Source organism: Neoarius graeffei, chromosome 27, assembly GCF_027579695.1.
Source record: "Neoarius graeffei isolate fNeoGra1 chromosome 27, fNeoGra1.pri, whole genome shotgun sequence".
NCBI lineage: Eukaryota > Metazoa > Chordata > Actinopteri > Siluriformes > Ariidae > Neoarius > Neoarius graeffei.
Genome location: NC_083595.1, coordinates 51,412,312 through 51,438,419, shown reverse-complemented (window position 1 = coordinate 51,438,419; position 26,108 = coordinate 51,412,312). Strand labels below are relative to the sequence as shown.

At 40.8% G+C, this 26,108-nt stretch overlaps 2 protein-coding genes and 1 non-coding gene across 3 annotated transcripts in view; all 3 read right to left on the bottom strand.

The window, feature by feature from the left end:
* Positions 1-958: 958 nt before the first annotated feature.
* On the bottom strand, positions 959-1,032 carry trnat-agu (transfer RNA threonine (anticodon AGU)). Its single transcript has one exon. It is a non-coding gene; the product is annotated as a tRNA-Thr (tRNA).
* Positions 1,033-1,200: 168 nt separating this feature from the next.
* Positions 1,201-19,033, bottom strand: LOC132874987 (WD repeat-containing protein 88-like). The gene is given in 13 exon segments (XM_060911527.1): positions 1,201-1,221; positions 1,224-1,323; positions 4,531-4,532; positions 5,046-5,144; positions 6,756-6,824; positions 6,945-7,027; positions 7,481-7,665; positions 10,217-10,346; positions 11,995-12,133; positions 12,239-12,302; positions 14,656-14,744; positions 14,856-14,966; positions 18,908-19,033. Coding segments are annotated over 13 exon segments (1,218 nt in total).
* Positions 19,034-23,187: 4,154 nt separating this feature from the next.
* gpatch1 (G patch domain containing 1) overlaps positions 23,188-26,108 on the bottom strand; it is a 29,045-nt gene continuing 26,124 nt past the window's right edge. The window contains exons 17-19 of the mRNA XM_060911769.1: positions 23,724-23,833; positions 23,504-23,649; positions 23,188-23,352 (exon numbers count right to left, since the gene is read on the bottom strand). Of these exons, the coding sequence (XP_060767752.1) occupies positions 23,325-23,352; positions 23,504-23,649; positions 23,724-23,833 (284 nt within the window). The 3' untranslated portion in view covers positions 23,188-23,324. The remainder of the gene's footprint in view (positions 23,353-23,503; positions 23,650-23,723; positions 23,834-26,108) is intronic.

The following is a 26,108-nucleotide window of genomic DNA, read 5'->3' as shown; positions in this document are numbered from 1 at the left end:
TGGAGGGGAGGGTTAACAGGTGGGCACGGGAGTCGATAAAGCGCAACTGCCCTGGTAATATGCCACATGATTTTCCCGGACTAAAGCAACCTTCGGGGCCGTGGTTTTGTGGTTGGCGCAGTTAATTGTTTGAAACACGTCAGACCGCCATCACTACTACACACTATCTGAAAAAATATTTGCCCCCTTGCGATTTCTAATTGCCCCCTTAGTAAACTGTTCCTGGCGCCGGGCCTGGTGCTCCGGTTTCCCCCACAGTCCAAAGACATGCAGGTTAGGTTAACTGGTGACTCTAAATTGAGCGTAGGTGTGAATGTGAGTGTGAATGGTTGTCTGTGTCTATGTGTCAGCCCTGTGATGACCTGGCGACTTGTCCAGGGTGTACCCCGCCTTTCGCCCGTAGTCAGCTGGGATAGGCTCCAGCTCGCCTGCGACCCTGTAGAACAGGATAAAGCGGCTACAAATGATGAGATGAAGTATGTAAGGTAAGTATGTAAGGTAGGTAAGTAAGTAAATTAAGTAAGGTAAGTATGTAAAATACAAGTGGTGTATTTCCCAGTAAAACACTTGTGTCCATATAATATACAACATATATACTGTATAATTCAGTAAATACATATAACGAATGGTATGAAGTTCAAGTTCAAAGTGTTTATTGTCATGTGCACAGTAAGGAACATGTCCTCTTGCACAATGAAATTCTTAGTTTGCCGTCCATCATGAATGCCATTTACAACATTAAATAGGTGGAAGAAATAATACAAAGTAAAGGCAAAATTGTTATATACAGTAGTCTATAATCCAAAGATTTAGCAGTTAAGTAAGGTAAGTTAAATAAGTATTGGATTATTGTGTTGGATAAAACACACTTTCATTCATGCAACTTCCACAAATATTGGTTTATTCCTTGTGAAAATATTTAATAGAATAAACTTTGATGATTTTATAGATACACAAAAGGCACCGCTGGGATTCGAACCCAGGATCTCCTGTTTACTAGACAGGCGCTTTAACCAACTAAGCCACGGCGCCGCTGATGCCAAACTGTTACATTACACCTTAACTAGGGTTCATTAAACCGCAGACCTTATTATTCAATAGTTCAGTAGTACTTTAAACACGTTTATGAGGTTTAATATCGTCAGTTTTATTCAGTCTGACAATCCACGAAGTTCTTTAGCTTCATTAGCTTCCTGAGTGCTAAAGCGGCGGAGGCGCTGCTCCAGACCTCTGTGTGGAGGCTTCCGTCGACAGAACACACACTCAGTGATGAAGTTCACTTTCTCCAAGCGAGAAGGCGAAAAAACCTTTCCACATTCCTCACTAAAAACAAAACAAAAATATCTCTCTTACTCAGAGTTAAGAGCTGATTTAAAGCCAGACAGCAGCTAAACAATGACTATTTTATTCACAAAAGGGGTTTTTTTTTTTAAAAAAAAAAAAGATTTTTGCATAATTTTAATCTGTAACTCTTGAACTGCAGAAATAAAATATAAAACTAAAAAGATAAACAATAAACAATCAACAAAAAATGTATATTTCACTGTGTTTGCTGCCTTGTGATCTTTAGCACTGGCAGCTGTTTTCAGGGGAAACTTGCTACATGCTCAATAAGTCGCCAGAAGCCGACATGTGACGTCACACATCAATTTGCATATTCAACTTCTGTTCTTTAAAATGTGCTTTATACAGTCAGGCCGAAAGTGATGGCACCCCAAATTTTTTTTCCAGAAACTGAAGCATATCTCCCAGAAAATTATTGCATTTACACATGTTTTGTTATATACATGTTTATTTCCTTCGTGTGCATTGGATTAAAACAAAAAGAAAAAGGGAAAAAAGCAAAATTGATATAATTTCATGCAAAACTCAAAAAATGGGTCAGACAAAATTGTTGGCACCCTCAACTTAATATTTGGTTGCACACCCTTTGGAAAAAATAACTGAAATCAATCGCTTCCTATAACCATCAACAAGCTTCTTACACCTTTCAACTGGAATTTTGGACCACTCTTCTTTTGCAAATTGCTTCAGTTGTCTCATATTTGAAGGGTGCCTTATCCCAACAGCAATTTTAAGATCTCTCCACAGGTGTTCAATGGGATTCAGATCAGGACTCATTGCTGGCCACTTTAGAACCCTCCAGTGCTTTCTTTCCATCCATTTCTGGGTGTTTTTTGAGGTATGTTTGGGGTCATTGTCCTGCTGGAAGACCCATAACCTAGGATGCAAACCCAGCTTTCTGACACTGGGCCCTACATTGCGACCCAAAATCCCTTGATAATCTTCAGATTTCATGATACCTTCCACACAGTCAAGACATCCAGTGCCAAAGGCAGCAAAACAACCAAAAAACATCTTTGAACCTCCACCATATTTGACTGTAGGTATTGTGTTCTTTTCTTTGTAGGCCTCATAATGTTTTCGGTAAACAGTAGAATGATGTGTTTTGCCAAAAAGCTCTATCTTGGTCTCATCTGTCCACAAGACGGTTTCCCAGAAGGATTTTGGCTTATTCATGTACATTTTGGCAAACTGCAGTCTAGCTTTTTTATGTCTCTGTGTCAGCAGTGAGGTCCTCCTTGGTCTTCTGCCATAGCGTTTCATTTCATTCAAATGTCGACGGATAGTTCGCGCTGACACTGATGCACCCTGAGTCTGCAGGAGAACTTGAATACATTTGGAACTTGATTGGGGCTGCTTATCCACCATTCGGACAATCCTGCGTTGCAACCTTGCATCAATTTTTCTCTTTCGTTCTCATCCAGGGAGATTAGCTACAGTGCCATGGGTTTGGAACTTCTTGATGATGTTGCACACCGTGGACAAAGGAACACAAAGATCTCTTGAGATGGCCTTGTAACCTTAAGACTGTTGATATTTCTCCACAATTCTAGTTCTCAAGTCCTCAGACAGCTCTCTTCTCCTCTTTCTGTCCTCCATGTTTAGTGTGGCACACACAGACACACAATGCAAAGATTGAGTCAACTTCTCTCCTTTTTATCTGGTTTCAGGTGTGATTCTTATATTGCCCACACCTGTTACTTGCCACAGGTGAGTTTAAATGAGCATCACAGGCTTGAAACTAAATAATTTACCCACAATTTTGAAAAGGTGCCAATAATTTTGTCCGGCCCATTTTTGGAGTTTTGTGTGAAATTATGCAAATTATTATTTTTTCTCTTTTTTTTATTGTTTCAATACACACAAAGGAAATAAACATGTGTTTTAAAAAACATGAGTAATTGCAATCATTTTCTGGGAGAAATACTTCATTTTCTGGAAAAAAATCTGGGGTGCCAACACTTTCGGCCATGACTGTAAATCCATTTGACTTTGATTTGAATTTTTTAATGAAGTCGCTCAATGGGTTTAAAAGTCATCAGATCTAGTGACAAATACCGCTTTTTGGCCAACAGGGACGGGTTCTTGAACCGGTTCCGTTCAGGATTCTTTGAACCTTAGTGCCTGTTAGCATTTTCACCAACCCCCATTTAGGGTTCTTGTACCATTTTAAAAGTAAAATTTAATGCCTTTTAAGACCTTTTTTAAGACCACCAAAAATCTTGAAACTACTCAGACACAGCAGACATTCGCATAGCCCCACTACCATTGACGTTAACTGCCGCTGCATAGTACTGGCGCCTTTGAGGTCTCATGTGGTATTCGACGGCTTTCACCCTCATGGTCCCTAAGGTGAAGGTCTTTCGCCATAGATCGCACCTTGCCTCATCGTTTCCTGCCGGCTCCAACCAACTCCGAAATTTATCCTCCTCCAACCATTTCTTGTTAAATTTACAACATCCCATCTTACTGCATTTCGTAAGTGGTGATGACTTACTGTCTATGGAAGACACACAATGGAACTTCAACGCTAGCGGACGTAAATGTAACATAAAACTTCTATTAAAGGCATAGTATCTCATTGTCTAATACTAAAGTTAATCAAACAAATATACGCTCTTGGACGTTTTATGGTAGGCCACTGTAGGTGACAATTTTTCCATCAGCCTTAAATGCATCTGCAAATTTAATACCTTACAACAAATTTATAGTGCATTTAAGACAATTTATCACCTTAATTTTGCTGATTTTTTGTTAAGACCTTTTAAAGGTGTCATTCCACGACAAACCGTTTAATACTTGCTCTTTTTGAAATACCATAGGTCACTCCAAGTTGCATATGCATGCTGCACGTGAAAATGTTCTTCTACCCCCATTCCCTGTATTAGCCTATGAAAAAAATTAGATGGAAAAACGAGCGAATCAGAAAAAGCCCTACAAACTTACGTCACTTCGAAAATTAGTAGTCATGGCCTCGCCCATAACCCGCTGGAGGGAGTGTCACAGTGCTGTTAGCCAATCAGAAGCGATATGTTTACATGTCATGAATATTCATGAGTAAGAGCTGAAATCCTGTCGTTCTCTCCCCACCTACTCCTCCACCAAACTAGAACAGCCTGAAACAGGAGCACCACAGCATTTTTTTCACCAAAACCGGCTCACAGGGCATTCATTCATACTAGAGACCACTGCACAATTAATGAAAAAAACGATGCAATGACACCTTTAAGACTTTTTAAGGAGTCACGGGAACCCTACCATTTCCACCAGTTTTTTTGCAGAACCATTGTAATCAAGGATACGTTGTGAACGGACGCCATTGCACAATGCACAACAGAAGTAAACAGTAGTAACAAGATGGCAGAGCGTATTGATTACCTGCGAGCTTTTGTTTTGTTGTTGCAGAAGATGTCTCCTTTTCCGTTGCATTCTCCATTCCTGCGCTCTACTTCCTCTCCAAACTAAAGACACGCTCACTGATGTTGTCACGGTTCGCACTGAAATAAACAGCTATATATTTTGGTTCCAGCCGGGAACTAACTTTTCAGGTTACGAACCAATTTATTTTTGTTGGAAATGCTCTGTTGGAAATGGTTCAAAATTTGGTGCGTGAACCAGAACAGAACCCATTCCCTGTTGGTGGAAAAAGGGTAAAAGTCATTAAGTTGGCAGCACTGACCAGAGCATTTATGAGGCTGTACCTGAAGGATATGAGGTTCATGTCCATGTGCTCTCCTGCTCTCTCTGACTGCAGGAATGCTCTCATGCCGCTCAATGTTCCACAGATGCACCGTACAGTCCTACAAACACACCACAGTTCAGATTCTATATGGTGTAATCTCCTCTCAGTTCTCTAATACAGGGTTCTCAAACTTTCTGGAGCCATTGAGTGGAAATCCAGAGACTACAATGATCACTGAAAAAAAAAAAAGTTTTTTCTTATAACTATGTGCCTGCTGATTTGGATGTTGATCGTTATTGAGTTGCAACAGCAGAGGCAACCAGGTTTTGCAGTATTTCACAAAATCCTGGGCAGGCACCTATTAAACAGCCCCAAAGCAAAGGGGAGTCCCATATACAATTGGTACATTGGGGGAGTGCCTGTTAGAGAGCACACTTGTCCTGGGCCATCGGCATAGTGAGGTAGGGTGGCCAGGTCCTTTCCTCGCTGCCTTTAACTTCCCCAGTGTTTCCACCAGGTCCCCATTCACTGCTGGGTGGACAGGGAGCGAGCCCCAGATCCCCGTCGAGCCGAGGCTCGAACCAGGGACCGTTTGCTTAGCAGTCAAGCGCTCTAACCACTTGGCCACCTGCGCTCCAGCCCCAAAGCATCAATGCATGGACACTATTTTTTTGTTTGTTTGTTCCCTTGATTCTCTTTTCTGTTGTGTCATGTCACTTTTTCCCCACATGAGTAGTGTATATACAGTACAGTACAATACAAAAGTCTTAGGTCCCCTATTTTTTTCATACAAACTTTGTTACAGATTTCTATTTTATGACTTTTACATTATCAAGTGGGTACAAAAACATTTTAGAGTTCCAAATGTTTTTTTTTCAGCACAAAATTAAGTGTTAGAGGAAATAAGTTTGTATCTGAGCAGCATATTCCATAAGAGAGCACTTTTCAGATTAAAAAAGAAACCATAATGAAGGCTACTGGGTTTTGGTGCAAAATGAAGAAGTGAGTGTGACAGTCAAAGTGTCCAGAAGAACTGCGGCTGGTTCTGGAAGATGCTCAGTAAAACCTACAGATCATTTCTGCATAAAACTGCAACTCACTAGACCTCAGACTACTATTTTTTTTAAAGCAAAGCATTATCTCATCTCATTATCTCTAGCCACTTTATCCTGTTCTACAGGGTCGCAGGCAAGCTGGATCCTATCCCAGCTGACTACGGGTGAAAGGCGGGGTACACCCTGGACAAGTCGCCAGGTCATCACAGGGCTGACACATAGACACAGACAACCATTCACTCACACCTACGGTCAATTTAGAGTCACCAGTTAACCTAACCTGCATGTCTTTGGACTGTGGGGGAAACCGGAGCACCCGGAGGAAACCCACGCGGACACGGGGAGAACATGCAAACTCCACACAGAAAGGCCCTCACAAGCCACAGGGCTCGAACCTGGACCTTCTTGCTGTGAGGCGACAGCGCTAACCACTACACCACCGTGCCGCCCCCACAAAGCATTATCTCACACCAAATATTGACTTTGTTTCATTTATACTGCTTAATGTTTATAGTATTTTTTAATGTTGAAATATTTCATTTCCTTACATGTGCCTAAGGCTTTTGCACAGTACTCTATATCATTATACATGCTCCATAATTAAGCATCAGTTATCAAACTTTCTCTAAATCTATCATTTGGCTGACATCTTTTAATGATCATGATCATTTCACCTTTGAGGAAGAGACCACCCAGTTCTTATCAGCACTGACGTCCACATCTGTCACCCAGTCTAGGTGACCCTGAGTTTAAAAATGTCAACAAATGATTTTCGTTAAAAATGACAAGCATGAATATGTAAACTACTTTTTCACAGGTGGAAAAACTATTTCGTGTCTCTCTGTAAGCTCAAATGCAGTTACCTTCAGCACCAGAGTTCTGTACAGTCCCTTTACATCCCACAATGCAACGGTCCTGTCATACGCTCCAGACACAAGAACAGAGGCTGGAGAGCACATCATGCTTCTCATTAGAGACAAGCAAAGGTTCTACAGCACAGCACCTCTTTTAAGACGGATTTGCTCTCAAATTAGACGCATAATTCATGCAGTAGAAATGACTACGTGTTAGTAAAGCGGATCATAAAATAATAAAAGCTGTATAACATTTAAGTATGGGAATTCACGAGTAACTCTCTATAGCTGCTACAACATACGTGATAACAACATGTTTCACAGACATTCCAGACCATTTAATGTAACTATAAATGGAGGAAAAAGTACACGCAGTTCTGTAATTAAAACTGTTAACAACTGAGAGAAAGTATTAACCAGAGTATAATATAATGTCACACGTATTCAACAATTTACTTCTGGCCATCTTTGAGCAGGATGTTGGACAACCTTGATGGAGAAAGTTAAGAGTTTTAACAGACAGTTTTAAAGAAAACACTCAATACCATCACTGGAGAAGGCACAGGAGCTGACGCTTCCGTCGTGGCCTTTACTGAGTTGCTCTCCTCCTCTGGTACGGAACGAACCTGTTTGCACATCCCACAGCTGTAGCGTACGGTCCCATGATGCCGTGCACAAGTAACGGCCATTTTGTGTAAAGCAGCAGCTTGAGATGACGTTCGTGTGGGCACTGGAGTGGGAAAAAAAAACAGAAAGACGAGAGAGAGAAAGAGAGATGGAGAAAAATAATTAATCAAATAAAACAATACAGCAGCAGTTAAGGGGTTCAAGCATGTTGTGTAAAGCAGGCTTGTAGTATTCGAGTCCAGGACTTGGATTCGAGTCCAACTCGTGCCCTAATTTTAAGGATTTGTGATGTGACTTGGATTCGAGCACTGACGACTCGGACTCGTAAATTGGAGATGAGGACTCAGATTTTTTTCTTTTTTTTGTAACATGCCATAATAATTTAGCATAAGATATTTATCTCATCATCTCTAGCCGCTTTATCCTGTTCTACAGGGTCGCAGGCAAGCTGGAGCCTATCCCAGCTGACTACGGGCGAAAGGCGGGGTACACCCTGGACAAGTCGCCAGGTCATCACAGGGCTGACACATAGACACCCATTCACACTCACGGTCAATTTAAAGTCACCAGTTAACCTAACCTGCATGTCTTTGGACTGTGGGGGAAACCGGAGCACCCGGAGGAAACCCACGCGGACACGGGGAGAACATGCAAACTCCGCACAGAAAGGCCCTCGCCGGCCACGGGGCTCGAACCCGGACCTTCTTGCTGTGAGGCGACAGCGCTAACCACTACACCACCGTGCCACCTAAGATATTTATATCTACATGAATTTTTATACTAATTTTGTGCAAGAGAATGCACATTCACCTGTTCAGGACTAACGTTAATGGCGCTAAAGTGCCTGGAGAGAACGCCGCTAGGATTGTCCACTTTGCTTATACAGACTTCTCGTGCAGTGGGAAAAAATGCACTGCTATGTCTTCCATATGTAGAAGAACTATCAAGGAGACGACGGGGACAACCTCGAACTTCAATCGTCATTTGGTTGGTAAGACTCCACCCAGAGAAGGAAGCGACACGCTATGTTCATTGCTCTGTTGATAGTGGGCGGGGCTTGCTGAGTGATGAACTAGCTAGTGTTAACCCTCTCTCATGTTATTTGCCCTGTTGATAGTGGGCGTGGCTTGCTGAGCGATGAACAAGCTTTTTATCTGTAGCCTGTTAACTAAAATGGGGCAGTCGAGCGGGAACGTCAGTCCAACACAGCAGCAGAGACGCTTTCACATAAAGGCAGCAACAGACACCGTCAGATGGTGCGGTTGGAGTCTTGTTCTCGGACTCAACTCGGATCAATAGTGGGCTCAACTCGAAATTTTCTTTAATGACTTGAACTTGACTCAGACTTGAAGACTGGGGACTCAAGACTGGACTCGGACTCGAGGTTGAGTGACTCGACTACAACACTGTGTACTAGACTGCGTTGAGATGGATGATGATGTTTGCCTCCCCCCCCTCCTCCCCATTCATTCACATGAATAACTCGTGGTCTTTCTGATGGATGAGTTTCATTTTGTGAGAGACGTTTTTTCATGAAAGGATATCTAAAACGAATCTAAAATTAAGAAATCCATTTCATAACTTTAGTCAGATATCATCTGAATATCATATAACTCCAATATGGTGATGGCTGACAATAATTTGTAGCAAGAGTAATACAAAAACTGTTTTCATTCAAATTTAGTCAGTTAGTTGTCCAATTTAGTCCTGTAGACATAAAAAAAATAACATCCCTTGCATTCAGAATCATATAAAATAAGAATCACGATTTAACGGTTTACATTTAAATCAAAGTAATATTATCCCCAATTTTAAAAAAATGTCTTCAGGTTTATAAGTTGGCTTCTGATGTTTGACGCCTCACTAATAATCATCACTGATATGGAAGATGTTTGGGAAGTTTATTCATTCGCTCATTAATTATCTACACCGCTTAGCCATTGCAAGTTGTGGGTGAGCTGGAGGCAATGGCAATACCAGCTGACACTGGTTGAGAGGCGGAGTTCAGCCTGGGCACATCACTAGTTTATTGCAGGGCAAACACAGAGAAACAGACAGATATTCACACTCACATTCACACCTCTGGGTGATTGAGAGTAGCCAGTTGGACCTAATCCACATGTAAACAGAAGCACTTGGAGGAAACTCCACACAGGCAAAGTCCACACAGAAAGACCTAGAACCTTCTTGCTGTGAGGCGACAGTGCTAACCACTGCACCGGGGCTCCGCCCAGTGGGGGAAGTTCTCATCTCATCTCATTATCTCTAGCCGCTTTATCCTTCTACAGGGTCGCAGGCGAGCTGGATCCTATCCCAGCTGACTACGGGTGAAAGGCGGGGTACACCCTGGACAAGTCACCAGGTCATCACAGGGCTGACACATAGACACAGACAACCATTCACACTCACATTCACACCTACGCTCAATTTAGAGTCACCAGTTAACCTAACCTGCATGTCTTTGGACTGTGGGGGAAACCGGAGCACCCGGAGGAAACCCACACGGACACGGGGAGAACATGCAAACTCCGCACAGAAAGGCCCTCACCGGCCACGGGGCTCGAACCCAGGACCTTCTTGCTGTGAGGTGACAGCGCTAACCACTACACCACCGTGCCACCAGTGGGGAAGTTGTTCAGTCAAAATGTAGATACCTGTTAATGCTCAGAGTGGTTTTTTGAGCGCAAACGTCCCATAATTTAATGGACCTGTCTGCTGAGACGCTGGCCACATGCTGACTCTGAGCATCAAACCTGCAGCTCATCACTGTGGATGTATGATGACCTGAGAGACAACACAGAGAGACAAGATGTTATTGGATCTAATTCCTTGAAGTTTAACCAGAAACAGAGTATACAGTGGATATAAAAAGTCTACACACCCCGTTAAAATGATCGGTTTTTCTGATGTAAAAAAAATGAGACCATGATAAATAATTTCAAAACTTTTCCCACTTTTAATGTGGCCTATAACCTGTACAATTCAATTGAAAAACAAACAAATCTGTTAAGGGGTAAAACATAAAAAATAAAAAACGTACAATAAGCTGGTTGCATAAGTGTGCACACCCTTAAACTAATACTTTGTTGAAGCACCTTTTGATTTAATTACAGCATTCAGTCTTTTTGGGTTCACACCTGCCATCAATTAAAATGACTCTGATTAACCCCAAATAAAGTTCAGACATTTACTCGGTTGCCTCCTCCAGCAAAAGCCGTGTGAGCTTACAAAGCATCAAAGGGATCTCATTGTTGAAAGGTATCAGTCAGGAGAAGGGTACAAAAACATTTCCATGGCATTAGATATACCATGGAGCACAGTGAAGACAGTCATCAAGAAGTGGAGAAAATATGGAACAATAGTAACATTACCGAGAATTGGACGTCCCTCCAAAATTGATGAAAAGACGAGACGAAAACTGGTCAGGGAGGCTGCCGAGAGGCCTACAGCAACACTGAAGGAGCTGCAGGAATTTCTGGCAAGTACTGGCTGTGTACTACATGTGACAACAATCTCCCGTATTCTCCATATGTCTGGACTATGAGGTAGGGTCAAAGAAAAGCATCCAGGCCCGGCTACATTTTGCAAAAAAAAATACATAAACTCTCCCAAAAGCATGTGGGAAAATGTGTTATGGTCTGATGAAACCAAGGTTGAACTTTTTGGCCACAATTCCAGAAGGCATGTTTGGCGCAAAAACAACACTGCGCATCACCAAAAGAACACCATACCCACGGTGAAGCGTGGTGGTGGCAGCATCATGTTTTTGGGGTTGTTTTTCTTCAGCTGGAACAGGGGCTTTAATCAAGGTGGAGGGAATTATGAACAGTTCTAAACACCAGTCAATTTTGGCCCAAAACCTTCAGGTGTCTGCTAGAAAGCTGAAGATGAAGAGGAATTTCATCTTTCAGCATGACAATGACCTCAACAAAGTTTTGGAACGGCCCAGCCAGAGCCCAGACCTAAATCCAATTGAAAATCTGTGGGGTGACCTGAAGAGGGCTGTGCACAAGAGACGCCCTCGCAATCTGACAGATCTGGAGCGCGTTTGCAAGGAAGAATGGACAAATATTGCCAAGTCTAGATGTAGCAGGCTGATAGACTCCGACCCAAAAAGACTGAATGCTGTAATTAAATCAAAAGGTGCTTCAACAAAGTATTAGTTTAAGGGTGTGCAGACTTGTGCAACCAGCTTATTGTACGTTGTTTATTTTTTATGTTTTACCCCTTAACAGATTTGTTTGTTTTTCAATTGAATTGTACAGGTTATAGGCCACATTAAAAGTGGGAAAAGTTTTGAAATTATTTATCATGGTCTCATTTTTTTTTAAATCAGAAAAATCTAGCATTTTAATGGGGTGTGTACACTTTTTATATCCACTGTATAATATAATATAAGCATATTAATTATGATTAATGTTAAATGCTCTACTTGGAATGTAATGCAGTCTCTGTCCCGTATCTGCACAGTTCACATACAGAGCGTTCTCCATGTCTGAGGCCGACGCCACATACTTCCCATCCCCTGACGCACTGCACGACATCAACAAACCGCCCTGCGTTACTGTCCACTGAACACACACACACACACACACTGTTTAATTACTACAGATTTCACATTTAAGCTGTGAAACAAGAAACCAGATGAAACAAGTAATGAGATTAGAATAATTCACCAGGATTTGACCAGTCTCCAGGTCCCAAGCTTTTACGGTCTTGTCCCAAGAGGATGTTATTACTCTAACGAACAAAACACACACACAAACAGAAAGCTGTGCCATCAGTTCATACACAATGAATAAAACACTTGTGCGAGTGCTGTTATAGCAAAATAATCAATCAGTGTTGACCTGATGTAGTGAAGCAGATTTACTCGTACCACACTGGAGTGGAGTATTTTTTTAACATCACCACCTGAAGTGTTTTATTTCTTTTATACCACAGCAATTTCCCAACAATTAGAATTATTTATTGATTAAAAATGACATCCCCTACTTTTTATACATTTATAGCTGCATTTAAGGTTGTGGAATGTCTGTGAAGTTTCCTGTGTTGGAAAAATTTACAGCTTTATCTTGAGTAAGAGCGCTAATGTTAGTGATATGTGGTTATTTAGGACAGCGGATAGACATGGAGGCTTTTACAAATAGCATATTTGTGTAAATTCACGGTTTCGGAAATTTTTAAGTGATCTAGTAATCATCTCATCTCATTATCTGTAGCCGCTTTATCCTGTTCTACAGGGTCACAGGCAAACTGGAGCCTATCCCAGCTGACTACGGGAGAAAGGCAGGGTTCACCCTGGACAAGTCGCCAGGTCAAATTCATAAAATCTCATCTCATCTCATTATCTTTAGCCGGTTTATTCTGTTCTACAGGGTCACAGGCAAGCTGGAGCCTATCCCAGCTGACTACGGGAGAAAGGCGGGGTACACCCTGGACAAGTCGCCAGGTCAAATTCATAAAATATATTCTATTATTCTGTGCAGTTTCATTGGAATTAGAGATGGCATTGATCCAATATGATTAATACCCAGCATATCCAATACCCAGCATCAGAATTGGGCCCATACTGGGGGGCCAAACTGGCCTGTTGCACTCCAGACCCGTCTCCCATCTCATCTCATCTCATTATCTGTAGCCGCTTTATCCTGTTCTACAGGGTCGCAGGCAGCTGACTACCCTACCCCAGCTGACTACGGGCGAAAGGCGGGGTACACCCTGGACAAGTCGCCAGGTCATCACAGGGCTGACACATAGACACAGACAACCATTCACACTCACATTCACACCTACGCTCAATTTAGAGTCACCAGTTAACCTAACCTGCATGTCTTTGGACTGTGGGGGAAACCGGAGCACCCGGAGGAAACCCACGGGGACACGGGGAGAACATGCAAACTCCGCACAGAAAGGCCCTCGCCGGCCACGGGGCTCGAACCCGGACCTTCTTGCTATGAGGCGACAGCGCTAACCACTACACCACCGTGCCGCCCCCCGTCTCCCATGTATTTAAAATATTTGGAGCATTTTGAAGCGCAAAATACGACAAAGGAGACCCTGAACTGTGGAGCAACTGAAATTATATATCAGGCGAGAATGGGACAACATTTCTCTTTCAAAACTACAGTAGTTGGTCTCCTCAGTTCCCAAACGTTTACAGTGTTGTTAAAAGTCGAGGTGCTGCAACACAGTGGTAAACACGCCCCTGTCCCAACTTTTTTGAAACATGTTGCTGACATCAAATTCAAAATGAGCATATAGTTTTCAAAAAACAATAAAATTTCTCAGTTTCAACATCTGATATGTTGTCTTTGTACTATCTTCAATGAGATATGGAGTTTCCATGATTTGCAAATCTTCACATTCTGTTCCCACCTTTTTTGGAATTGGGGTTGTATATATTATATACCCATACATGACAAAAATATCCATCAGCATTTAATAACAAGCAAGTACGATTCTGCTGCAAAGAAACTCATTAACATGGCGAGGCGTCGCGCTGAGTGTCCCTTGGCTTCTTGTGTTGCCTAGCTACAGCATCCATTCACAAACAAAGCACTGCACAGTAATAAAAGAAGTGAGAGGCGAGAGTGTAACTGGAGACATCGGTGTGTGAAAGTGTGCGCTTTCTTTGTGTGTTATTTAATTTAACAAAGTGCTTTTTTTCTGTCTTTAACAAGAAGACACGACAATGGATAGAAGGTGATGTCTGATTAAAAAAAAGCCCACATGATTAGCATGTTCCCAAATATTCCATTTGTTACAAGGTGCTGTTCTTTGTAAAACTATTTTATTCTGACATAAAGTGTGCTACTGTAACTAGACTAGAGAATGATGGAAAAACATGTTCCATAGATAGATGTCATTTTGATTTTTTTTTTTTTTAATATCGACACTCCCTTTCATTTGCAGAAGATGCTTCTGTGCTCCCTGAAAAGCAGCGTCATCACCACAGGGAGGACGTTTATGCAAACAGGCCACCAACCAAAGCCTGTTATACTTCCAAACCTTTTATTTTTCTCAGAATTTTCTCAGAGGTACAGATTTGTCTTCTGTGCGTTTATGCGACTTCTCATTCCTTCTTCTCTACCTGTTCTTCTCCGGGACCAAACAGCACGCAGTAATGGCTCCTGAGTGTCCTCCTTCGAGCACCATCAGCTGAGCCCCTGTCTCCACATCCTGCACAGAGAGAACACAGAGGAATCAGGACAAGAGAACAGAAAGTGCAATAGACAATCTGATAGCTTGTAATGTCAAGTGTGATGTGTGTAGGCCTTGAAATGATCGCACCCAGAATATCACTGTCTTGTCGTGGGAGCTGGTGAGAAGTCGAGTGCCATGAAAACAGAAGTGACAGCTGGTGACGGAGTCGGCGTGTCCCCTCAACACCTTTACAGGAATCTACAAAATGCAGGAGGATTTATACCAACAGGTGGAAAACGATTAACATAAACTGTGCCGTCAGAGATACGCCGTTTTATCAGCTACATCTGTCATCAGGTCGTTTAGTAGATGTTCAACTACTACTACTACTACTAATAATAATAATAAATATACCGGGCGGCACGGTGGTGTAGTGGTTAGCGCTGTCGCCTCACAGCAAGAAGGTCCTGGGTTCGAGCCCCGTGGCCGGCGAGGGCCTTTCTGTGTGGAGTTTGCATGTTCTCCCCGTGTCCGCGTGGGTTTCCTCCGGGTGCTCCGGTTTCCCCCACAGTCCAAAGACATGCAGGTTAGGTTAACTGGTGACTCTAAATTGAGCGTAGGTGTGAATGTGAGTGTGAATGGTTGTCTGTGTCTATGTGTCAGCCCTGTGATGACCTGGCGACTTGTCCAGGGTGTACCCTGCCTTTCGCCCGTAGTCAGCTGGGATAGGCTCCAGCTTGCCTGCGACCCTGTAGAAGGATAAAGCGGCTAGAGATAATGAGATGAGAATAAATATACCATCTTCCTTATACCCAAAGTTGTTTTACAATTTAAAGCAACACACAAGACACAAAATACTGATGAATCAAACTAGGGCTGTAGGTCTGAAGATATCTGCTGTGTTGACTTGGACTTGTCTTGTTATTTTTGGCTTGTGTACTTGGACTTGTCTCTGCCTTGGGCACTGGTGCTGTTAAATATGGTCTCGGTCTTAAAACTCAGAGATCGTAACAAACAATTTTCATGTCTTTTTCACAAGCACAGTGTTTGACAAGCGGTAATTGCTTCTTGGAGAAAACAGTTTCATCAATGTCACAGTGCACGAATGAGGCCAACTCATAAAAGGAAAGGATCTTGGCTCAGTCTTGAATTCATTTGGACTTGATCTTGACTTGGCTTCGGCATCCTTAAGACTCAGGCTTGGCGAGTCCTGGTCCTGGATTTGACAATCTCAGTCTTGATTACAGCTCTGAAGCAAATACTGAAGTATTTTTGGCTTCTTTTTTTTTTTTGGACAATGGTACCATCCAAGACGGGATGGAAATCTGCTTATCCCCTTCGGACACAAGGAAAAATGCTATGGAACTTCATGTGTACAATTGTACATGTTATGTCCGAAGGGGTTATTACTGCCCTTCTTTCTTTTTATTAATGAGTTCAATTTTTTTATGTCAACTCTCTCTTTTATTTTAAAAAGACATTTTCTCACCCAGGATGTGATTGTCATTTTTTTTCAGTCGTCATTTTTTGCACTGTGCATTCTGAGATGCTTTTCTGCTCAACACGGTTGTAAAGAGTGATTATATGAGATACTATATCCTTCCACTTTTTGCAACGTACACTTTTGGGTAACAATCACATTTCTGTTTTGTGTAATTACAGTAATGACAATATGAGCAGTCATGTGAGTGGCTTTTTTGACAAAATGATTGATTGATTGATTGATTGATTGATTGATTTACTTTATTGATCCCAAGCTGGGAAATTGTTATGTTACAGCAGCAAGTTATCAGACATGTGAAAAAACACACTACAACATAAAGTAGAACGAAGCCATGGCCTAATGGTTAGAGAAGCAGCTTTAGGATCAAAAGGTCGCTGGTTTGATTCCCTGGACCAGCAAGAATAGTTGATGTGTCCTTGAACAAGGCACCTAACCTCTGGGTGTGTTGTATGTTGCTCTGGATAAAAGTGTCTGCTAAATGCCATGTAATGAAACTATATATCCAAGAACAAGCTGAATATAAAAATGTAATGATTATATATCTATATATGCTTTGTACAGGTGAATGTATATTAATAGAACTGAGATGAATAATTATAAAAAGTGGCAGTATTGAATGGAAGATAAATAAAAACAAATAAACTCTAAAGGTGCAAAAGTGTTTGTGCCTCACACCCAGTGTTCCTGGGATGGGCTCTGGATCCACCACCAACCTGAGCAGTAAAAAATACTAAAATAATAATGAATTCAAGTTGGAAAGTCATGTTCATTCACCTTATGGACTGTTATTAATTGTTTGTCAGTGCTGTTTGAAGTGATATTTGTTCTATCCTGTGTCTGAATGTTCCTGGTCAGGGTGTGCTTGTAAAAGTGTGTGAGTAAGCTTCCTGGTTAAATAACATAAAGGTTTAATAAACTAATTAAAATTAAATAAAAAATTCTGCATTAAAGAATATGTGGATTTCAAGAAACGCACACTAACACTGTTTCAGTATGTTAAATAAATAAATAATCCTCTCAGGTGTAGCACTGGGAAGTTTGGAGAAGACTTTCGGAAAAGTGTTATGTAGAAGGAAGGTTGAACACCGTACCATTTTTGTTTACAAGTCAATTAACAATTTTTTTATGCCCCTTTAAATTTAATTAGAATTTTCATAAATATAATACTAGGTCCAGAAATAACATCTGTAAAACCACTGTGAACAGGAGATAGGGACACTGGTCTACCATTAACTTTGCTGCTGATGGTTGGAACTCCTTAGACCTCTCTCTTAGAGAAGCGCCTACTTTAGCAGCTTTCAAACGTGGCCTAGCTCGAGCTTCAATTTAATGTATCAGTGAGTATACGTACTTAAAGTGCATATCACGGGTAAATTCAGGAGCAAGATCAATGTAATTCTCCTATTTTATATTAAACTTTGGTCAAATATCTGTCACATTTTGCATTTTGTACAATTTTTTTACCTTGCGCAATACCAGAAAAATTCAGTTGAAATCAAGCCATTTGAGGCGAATTGGTCCGCCTCTGAAAAAACTTGGCGTTTGGATTTCCCGGCAAACATTGATTTTCGTGGCGTCGCGTGCGGGACGCCTCCTTCTGAATCCTACGTCAGCGCTGGTTTGTTTATGAGAAAACGACCTGGTGGTTTTCTGCAAAGTTCTTCAACGTTATCACGTAATTATTAAAATGGTTAACAGATGTATTGTAGGAGGGTGTAGCAACACCAAGCTTGACGGGATTAGTACTCATCGTTTCCCACATTGTGCTCAGGTGACAATTCCATATTTCAATGCAAAATCGCTCGCTGCTAATGCCTCGGTCACAACCGGCCGTACGTGCTCCTACAGCCGGTCTACGTGCAAAAAACGCAAGAAATGCATGGAGGGCGTGCGTGTGACATGCTGATTTTCGAGCCGTAGACTGGCCGCAGAGGTTCTTTGTCATGTCAAACAAACTCTACAGGCGTTTACGTTTTTTTCAGGTTGCAAGACAAACTTACGGCCAACGTGCGTCTTTCTCCACGAACAAAAAAAACGCAGCGATTTGGGAAATGCCAAAAATCACACGGCCAAAAAATCATACGTCCGGTTGTGACCTAGGCTTGGTCTACACAGGCTGTGCACTGAAACCGTGCAAAGCTCGCGCAGCCTGCTGGCGCTTCCGCAGGTGACGTCACGAATCTGGCTCCAGACTCCTTTGGGATTTTTCCAGACGCGTTTTTGTTATTTTATTTTTTTCTGCTGCAGACAGATGGCCTTGTGTAAAATTACCCTTCTGGATGAGTGTGTAAAGGGTTATACTTTCATATAAAAGAAAAACGAATTTGGTCCAGGATATGCACTTTAAAGTCATTGCTGTTGTATTATTCATGTCCATGGGGTCCTTTTAAGTTTATCTTTTATGATGAGCTGGAAGGGATTCTGAAGCTCATGATTGTCGTGGTGTAGTATGATGGCACTGATCTTTACTTTTGGATAAGTAATATAGAATTTAATATAGAATCTAGTTATTTTAGTTATAGTTCTATGATTAGTGTATTGTTATTATTTATATTATCATATATTTATATTATTTATATGCTTATTTTGGAGGACCCCTCTGTAAATCACCTCACAGTGAAGTTGGCTTCCTCAATAAAGATTATTTATTATTATTATAAGGTTAGGAGTTTATTAGCATCATGACGTCACACACCTGCGCGAGCGGCTCGTGTTCCCACAGCGAGTGAGAGTCTGGTTTCTTCTTCTTCTTCTTCTTCTTCTTCTCCTCCTCATTAATCTCCTCATCCAGGGCCAGAGGGTCCAGCGGTGCCTCAGACATGTCCATCACATCAAACATCTACCGGTTCCTCTACACTGAGAGACACATCAGCAGTCACTCCGACATTTCTGTGCTGACTCTCATGAAGTTTGGGCGCAACGCCATTCGTTTCCATGACAACAGATAGCTCGGAAGTTTCCGGCAATTCTCGCGAGCGTTCGCTGAAGACTCGAACAGGTCCGCGCGCACTGTACACTGAGGTTCAACCAATCACAGTTCAATCTAAATCAATATAATCCAACTCAGTTACAGTCTTAATTACATTTGGGCAATTAATAGGATATATACAGCGCCCTCCACAATTATTGGCACCCCTCGTTACTGTAAGATGTGTTCTTAGGCTTCTAATAAATTCATTTAAAAAAAAAAATAATATAGGACAACAATGCAAAAAAGAGAAAAATCAAACCTTTAATTCCAGTGCATTTATTCAGTGGGAAAAAATCCCACATTAAGAAATAATTCTTTTACATGAAATCATGTGTGCCATAATTATTGGCACCCCTGATGTTAATACTTTGTACAACTCCGTTTTGCCAACAAGACAGCACTTAATATTCTCCTATAACATTTCACAAGATGGGAGAATACAGAGAGAGGGATCTTCGACCATTCCTCTGTGCACAGTCTCTCTAAATCATCCAGAGTCCTGGGTCCTCTCCTATGCACTCTCCTCTTCAGCTCACCCCACAGGTTTTCAACTGGGTTGAGGTCTGGGGACTGAGATGGCCATGGGAGGAGCTTAATTTTGTGTCTGGTGAACCATTTTTGTGTAGATTTGGCCACATGTTTAGGGTCATTATCTTGCTGAAAGACCCAGTGACGACCCGTCTTCAGCTTTCGGGCAGAGGCCACCAGATTTTGATTTAAAATGTCCTGGTATTTCAAAGAGTTCATGATGCCATGCACCCTAACAAGATTCCCGGGGCCTTTGGAAGAGAAACAGGCCCACAGCATCACCGATCCTCCCCATACTTCACAGTGGGTATGAGGTGCTTTTGTGATGTATTAGAGTGTTTGTTGCCAAAAAGCTCTATCTTGGTCTCATCTGACCAAAGCACACAGTCCCGGTTGAAGTCCCAGTACCGCTTAGCAAACTCCAGATGTTTACATTGATTGAAGACAATTTTTTCAAGGATTTTCCCGATGAATGGTAGATTTGATATTGGCCTGTAGTTGTTTAATACTGAAGCTTCCAGATTATTCTTTTTAAGTAGGGGCTTTACAACGGTTTTTTCAGGGACACAGGAACAATGCCAGTCTCTAGGGATGTATTTATGATCTGAAGCACATCTGTAATTATGAGGTGAAGAACAGACTTAAAAAAGTTGGTGGGCAGAATGTCCAATTCAGATGTTGAGGAACTGAGATTTTGTACAGTTTTTTCAAGAGTCTCGTAATCAATCAAACAAAATTCTGACATTGTGTTGAAATTGTCTGTCTGTGTCACTGGTGATTGCAGCTTTTCAGTTATTTGCAACTGAGATATATTATGAGCAATATTCTGCCATATTTTATCAATTTTACCTTTGAAGAAGGATGCAAACTCATTGCATTTATTAACTGAGAGAAGTTCAGGTGCTAATTGTGGTGGGGGATTAGTTAGCTTCTCTACTGTTGAAAATAGCACACGGGCATTGTTCATATTCCTGTTGATGATGTTGGAGAAGAAAGACTGTCTTGCTTTACGAATTTCATAATTATATTTACAAAGCATCTCTTTATGGATTTGATTTCAACTGTCCACATGGGGCCGTCCTCCACAGGAGCAATGTGATGAGACTCCAGCCAGACACAGGGCACCAGGATGGATCAGGCAAGTCCGAGGAGCAGAAGAGGTTCAGCGTCTCGATCTCAGGATTGACATGTAACTCAGATGGACAGATAGGGGGGAGGGGAATTTACATCATTGTAAATTCAAGTCACAATCAGTCTTATAATCATATTCATAACTAAATAACCAAAACAACTTTGATTATAGTGATCAGCAATGTGATGTCATTAAAAATGATTTTTAAAAAAGCAAACCCAACTGAAAATTGCATATGTATAAGCTGTATATAATGTAATTCAAGAATAAAACATTGCATCATGCTATTACAGGAGAATAACAGAGGTGGACAAGGTACCCAAGTTCATTACTTAAGTCAAAGTACAGATCCCACTGGTCAAATGTTGCTCCAATACAAGTGAAAGTTGTCCAGTCAAATTTTTACTTAAGTTAAAGTACTGAAGTACTTGCTTTTAAAAATACTTCAGTATTAAAAGTACATTTTCTGTCAACGCATTGTTGTATTATTGCCACAACGCTTACAAAACCTAATGCCGTTACCAAAGACAGAAATGTGAATTCACAAAATGAACGCATGCAGTGCCATCATGGTGGTTTAACGTTAAGCTAGCTATTCAGTGGAATGCCACCTGACATGCTAGCAAACTCTTTTCAAACTTGAAATTATATTGTGTAGCTAACGCTACTAGAAAAGAAAGATTTCTACATTGTTTATTTGGCAAGATTATGCTAAAACATATTTCTGAAAGGACTTCAGATAAGTTAACGTTATTCATGTTTGTGTAACTCTGTTTTTACATGCTAACTAAGTGTCCAAGTTAACTAGCTATGTGTTATGTTAGCTGTGGACAAGGCGATGGCAACTTGGTGGGCAAATCCATAGAAAATCATTTGACTAACCCGACTGCATAGCTACATTTGCAATGCTATCACTAGCTCTAAAGCACAGACAACTTCATTGTAAGCTTTCTCTTGGAATAAAATGTTTATATAACTCAACATGCTTCCACAGGTTGGATGGCGAGTTTTAGTAGGCCATGATGTGGTTCATTTTTGACAAACAAACATTTAAAATAAAACGTATCTTTAATCCTTTCAGAAAACTGAAACATGGGTTCATGGGCCATGAGTATGTGCATTCCCCAGAAGAACCGCCTCCTTCTATTCTGCCATCAACTGATTGTGTTCAAATAACGCTGCTGAGAAATCATTGAGCTTGATTTTATACACAGTCTATGGACGTGACGTGACCCTAGTGATTACTGATCGGTTGTCTCAGTGTCACCTGGGGAAAAAAACAATCACGTTTTAGAAAAGAAAAGAAAAAACATCCACTTTCAAAGCCGCTTCATAGTAACGAGGACCTTGACAGAAATGTAGTGGAGTGAAAAGTATGATACTTGTCTTTCAAATGTAGTGAAGTTAAAGTCATAAGTTTCCAAAAATAATAATACTCGAGTAAAGCACAGATACTCAAGTAAATGTACTTCATTACTGTCCACCTCTGGAAAATAACCAATGGTGGAGCAGAGTTATTATTACCACACCAAACTTGATTATTTTCCAGATAGCACATTCCAAAAAGTGTTTTGTTCCTCGACCACTACAACATGCAATGCCAACACTAATCACTTTTATTAAAATAAAAAAAGTCTTGTCATACAAGTTTTATCCATTTATAGTTATATTTAATATTAACATAATACTACACTATATCATGTTGTATTACTTGAAATTACTTTTTTTTTTAAAAATCTACATTTTCTCACATGTACTTTGGTTTATATTGCCATATACAGTACATCATACAGAAATTATAATTTTTAAAAACAAAAAAAAAAATGTTGTGGAACATCCGTGAAACAAGGCAGTTCCTGTTTTCACTAATTACACAGCAGGTACACACTCGTTCACTCACCAGTCTCTCGTTTTTTCTCGCTCTTGAAGATTAAAAAAAAAAAAAAAACACAAGCCTTGATGTTACTGAGAAAACGCAAAACAAACTCGTCTGTCCTGAAGACTTTGCCTTATCGCAAATCCAGATTACAGAGTTAAAATACTTCAAATGAAATGTTTATTTCTGCTTCATTGACAACATATTAGAGAAAAATCCTGAAATGTATAACATGACTGATCCATGTGTCTCATTTGCTGTTTGATGCACTGTACGCGGCAAGATAAACCAAAATACATGCTGAAAAAAAGTAGAATTTTTAAACTAATTTGAAGTAATACAACATAATATAGCAATTATTTCTTATGAGAGTATTATTATAATATGTAAATGTGTATCTATATTATAAATAAACTGCCTAAGAAACCATTTTTAATTTGCATGCTCAAGTATCATTCACACTTCACACAGGATTCACAGTAATTTTATTTTAAATCATGTTCGTAATTTTGCAAAACATGAATTCACACAAAATGCAGCTCCTGTACGTATTAAAACAGAATCCTCATGGAGGACAGTTCATCCGTCTCGGAGTCGTCACACCATCACTTCTTTCCTTGCAGGTTTTTTAACCTGAGAGCAGAAAACACAGAGAGAGAGAGAGAGAGAGAGAGAGAGAGAGAGAGAGAGAGAGAGAGAGTTTTAATTCTGATGTATTTAACACTGAAAATAATACAAGACATAAAATCATGGACAGTGTAGTGACTATGGTGAGACCTCTGACCTTTGGAGCAGCTTCTCGTTGGACACCGACCCCGTCTTCGTGACACCACCACCGTCAGAGTCATCAGAGCTACTCTCTGTCTCCTCCGTCTTTTTCTTCTTCTTCGGTTTCCCTTTATGCTTGTGCTTCTTACTCTTCTTCTTATGCTGAGAGAAAAGAAATACGATAAAGTGAGACAGAAATGACCTCATCGTTACCACGGAAACTACACTTGGCTCACCTTCTTCTCTTTTCTGTGTTTGTGCTCTTTCTTGGATTTGTGCCTCGCTTTGCTCTGTTTCTTCTGTTTTTCTTCCCATACTGGTGATGAGGAAGAGGGGAACACTTGCCCTGATAGGAAAATAAAGGTGTAAAAGTTATAAATGCTGTGACTGAAGTGGTAGTGAATGTCCACAAGTCACTCTCATTAAATGTAATGTCATTGCGATTAATCAGGCTCTGTATATACAGGATGAGTTGACAGCAGGGCACCGTTCGCTCTCATTGTGCAGTTCTGAAGCTGGTTTTTGGGGGTCGAAATCAGAGTTGTCTTTTGGCAAAAAATGGAGAGCACGTGCGAAAGTTACGGCTGGTCAGTCGGACCTGGGTCCGCCTCTGACACGCCCATATTGGTAATGGACACTCGTACATGAAATGAAGGTATTTTTCTTGAATGCAGTTAATAAGATAAAAAATAAAATAAAAAAAACAGCAAGAAAGACAAGACTGCTCACTTACGTATCCCCCGCTCTCACTTATATCAGAACGCAAGCAATCGAAGGAATAGGACACTTACTATGAATGTTGACTTCAACAAATAACTAGAAATGTGTCCAAAAGAGCACAGATGCCCCCGGCTGAGCAGTTTGATAGAGAATCAAATCGTTGCTTGTAGAAAATTTACATCCAGATTGATGCACTAAAAAGTTATGCAAGTTAAAATTTTCAAATCTATGACCCAGTTTAAAGTTGCATGAATCTTGAATCACCTTTGGTGTATGAATGGATTACAACGCCCCCAAAAGTCACGCGAGTTCCCGAGGCACACCTACAAACTGTATGTGTTTAAAGTAGGTCAAATATAGGTCAATCTCGCCACTGTTCGAACTCAAGTAAGGTCTTGCTAAGGCAAACCTACATACCGCATTTGGTGGTTGACCATCGATATTAACACCCAAAAAGTCATGAGAGTTCATATTTACCGACCTTTGACCCAGTTAAATGTAAGTCAAATATAGGTCAATCTCGCTGCCGTTTGAACTCGTGTTAGGTCACACCCAGAAAGATCTCAAATTTAAACTTGGTGCACATGGGTCGATTTTAACTGTCAAAAAAGTATGCGAGCGTTCCGGGTGGACAGACATAGTGAAAGCATAATGCCCCCGCTGACTAAAGTCAGGCTGGGGGCATAATAATAATAAAAATAATAATAATAATAATAAACCATGAAACATGTAAGCAAAGAGCAGTGTTTTCCCCAGGGATTTCAAATAGCATCCTGTCATTTTGAAATAGCATTTTACTTCTTGAAATAGTGTCAAAATCCACCCTATGTGTTTCGTAAATACATTCAGTCGGGAAACAGGAAGTCAATGTGCGACAGACCTGAAAACGGTAAACACGGTACAGAACCCCAAGCTGAAGTTTGGTACCAAATATCAAGCAGTTGTGATTTGTAGTTGCTGAGAAAAAAGTGTTACAAAAATTTTGTAAATCCATCGTATACAGTGGTGCTTGAAAGTTTGTGAACCCTTTAGAATTTTCTTTATTTCTGCATAAATATGACCTAAAACATCATCAGATTTTCACACAAGTCCTAAAAGTAGATAAAGAGAACCCAGTTAAACAAATGAGACAAAAATATTATACTTGGTAATTTATTTATTGAGGAAAATGATCCAATATTACATATCTGTGAGTGGCAAAAGTATGTGAACCTCTAGGATTAGGAGTTAATTTGAAGGTGAAATTAGAGTCAGGTGTTTTCAATCAATGGGATGACAATCAGATGGGAGTGGGCACCCTGTTTTATTTAAAGAACAGGGATCTATCAAAGTCTGATCTTCACAACACATGTTTGTGGAAGTGTATCATGACACGAACAAAGGAGATTTCTGAGGACCTCAGAAAAAGCGTTGTTGATGCTCATCAGGCTGGAAAAGGTTACAAAACCATCTCTAAAGAGTTTGGACTCCACCAATCCACAGTCAGACAGATTGTGTACAAATGGAGGAAATTCAAGACCATTGTTACCCTCCCCAGGAGTGGTGGACCAACAAAGATCACTCCAAGAGCAAGGCGTGTAATAGTCGGCGAGGTCACAAAGGACCCCAGGGTAACTTCTAAGCAACTGAAGGCCTCTCTCACATTGGCTAATGTTAATGTTCATGAGTCCACTGAACAACAATGGTGTGCATGGCAGGGTTGCAAGGAGAAAGCCACTGCTCTCCAAAAGGAACATTGCTGCTCGTCTGCAGTTTGCTAAAGATCACATGGACAAGCCAGAAGGCTATTGGAAAAATGTTCTGTGGACGGACGAGACCAAAATAGAGCTTTTTGGTTTCAATGTGAAGCATTATGTTTGGAGAAAGGAAAACACTGCATTCCAGCATAAGAACCTTATCCC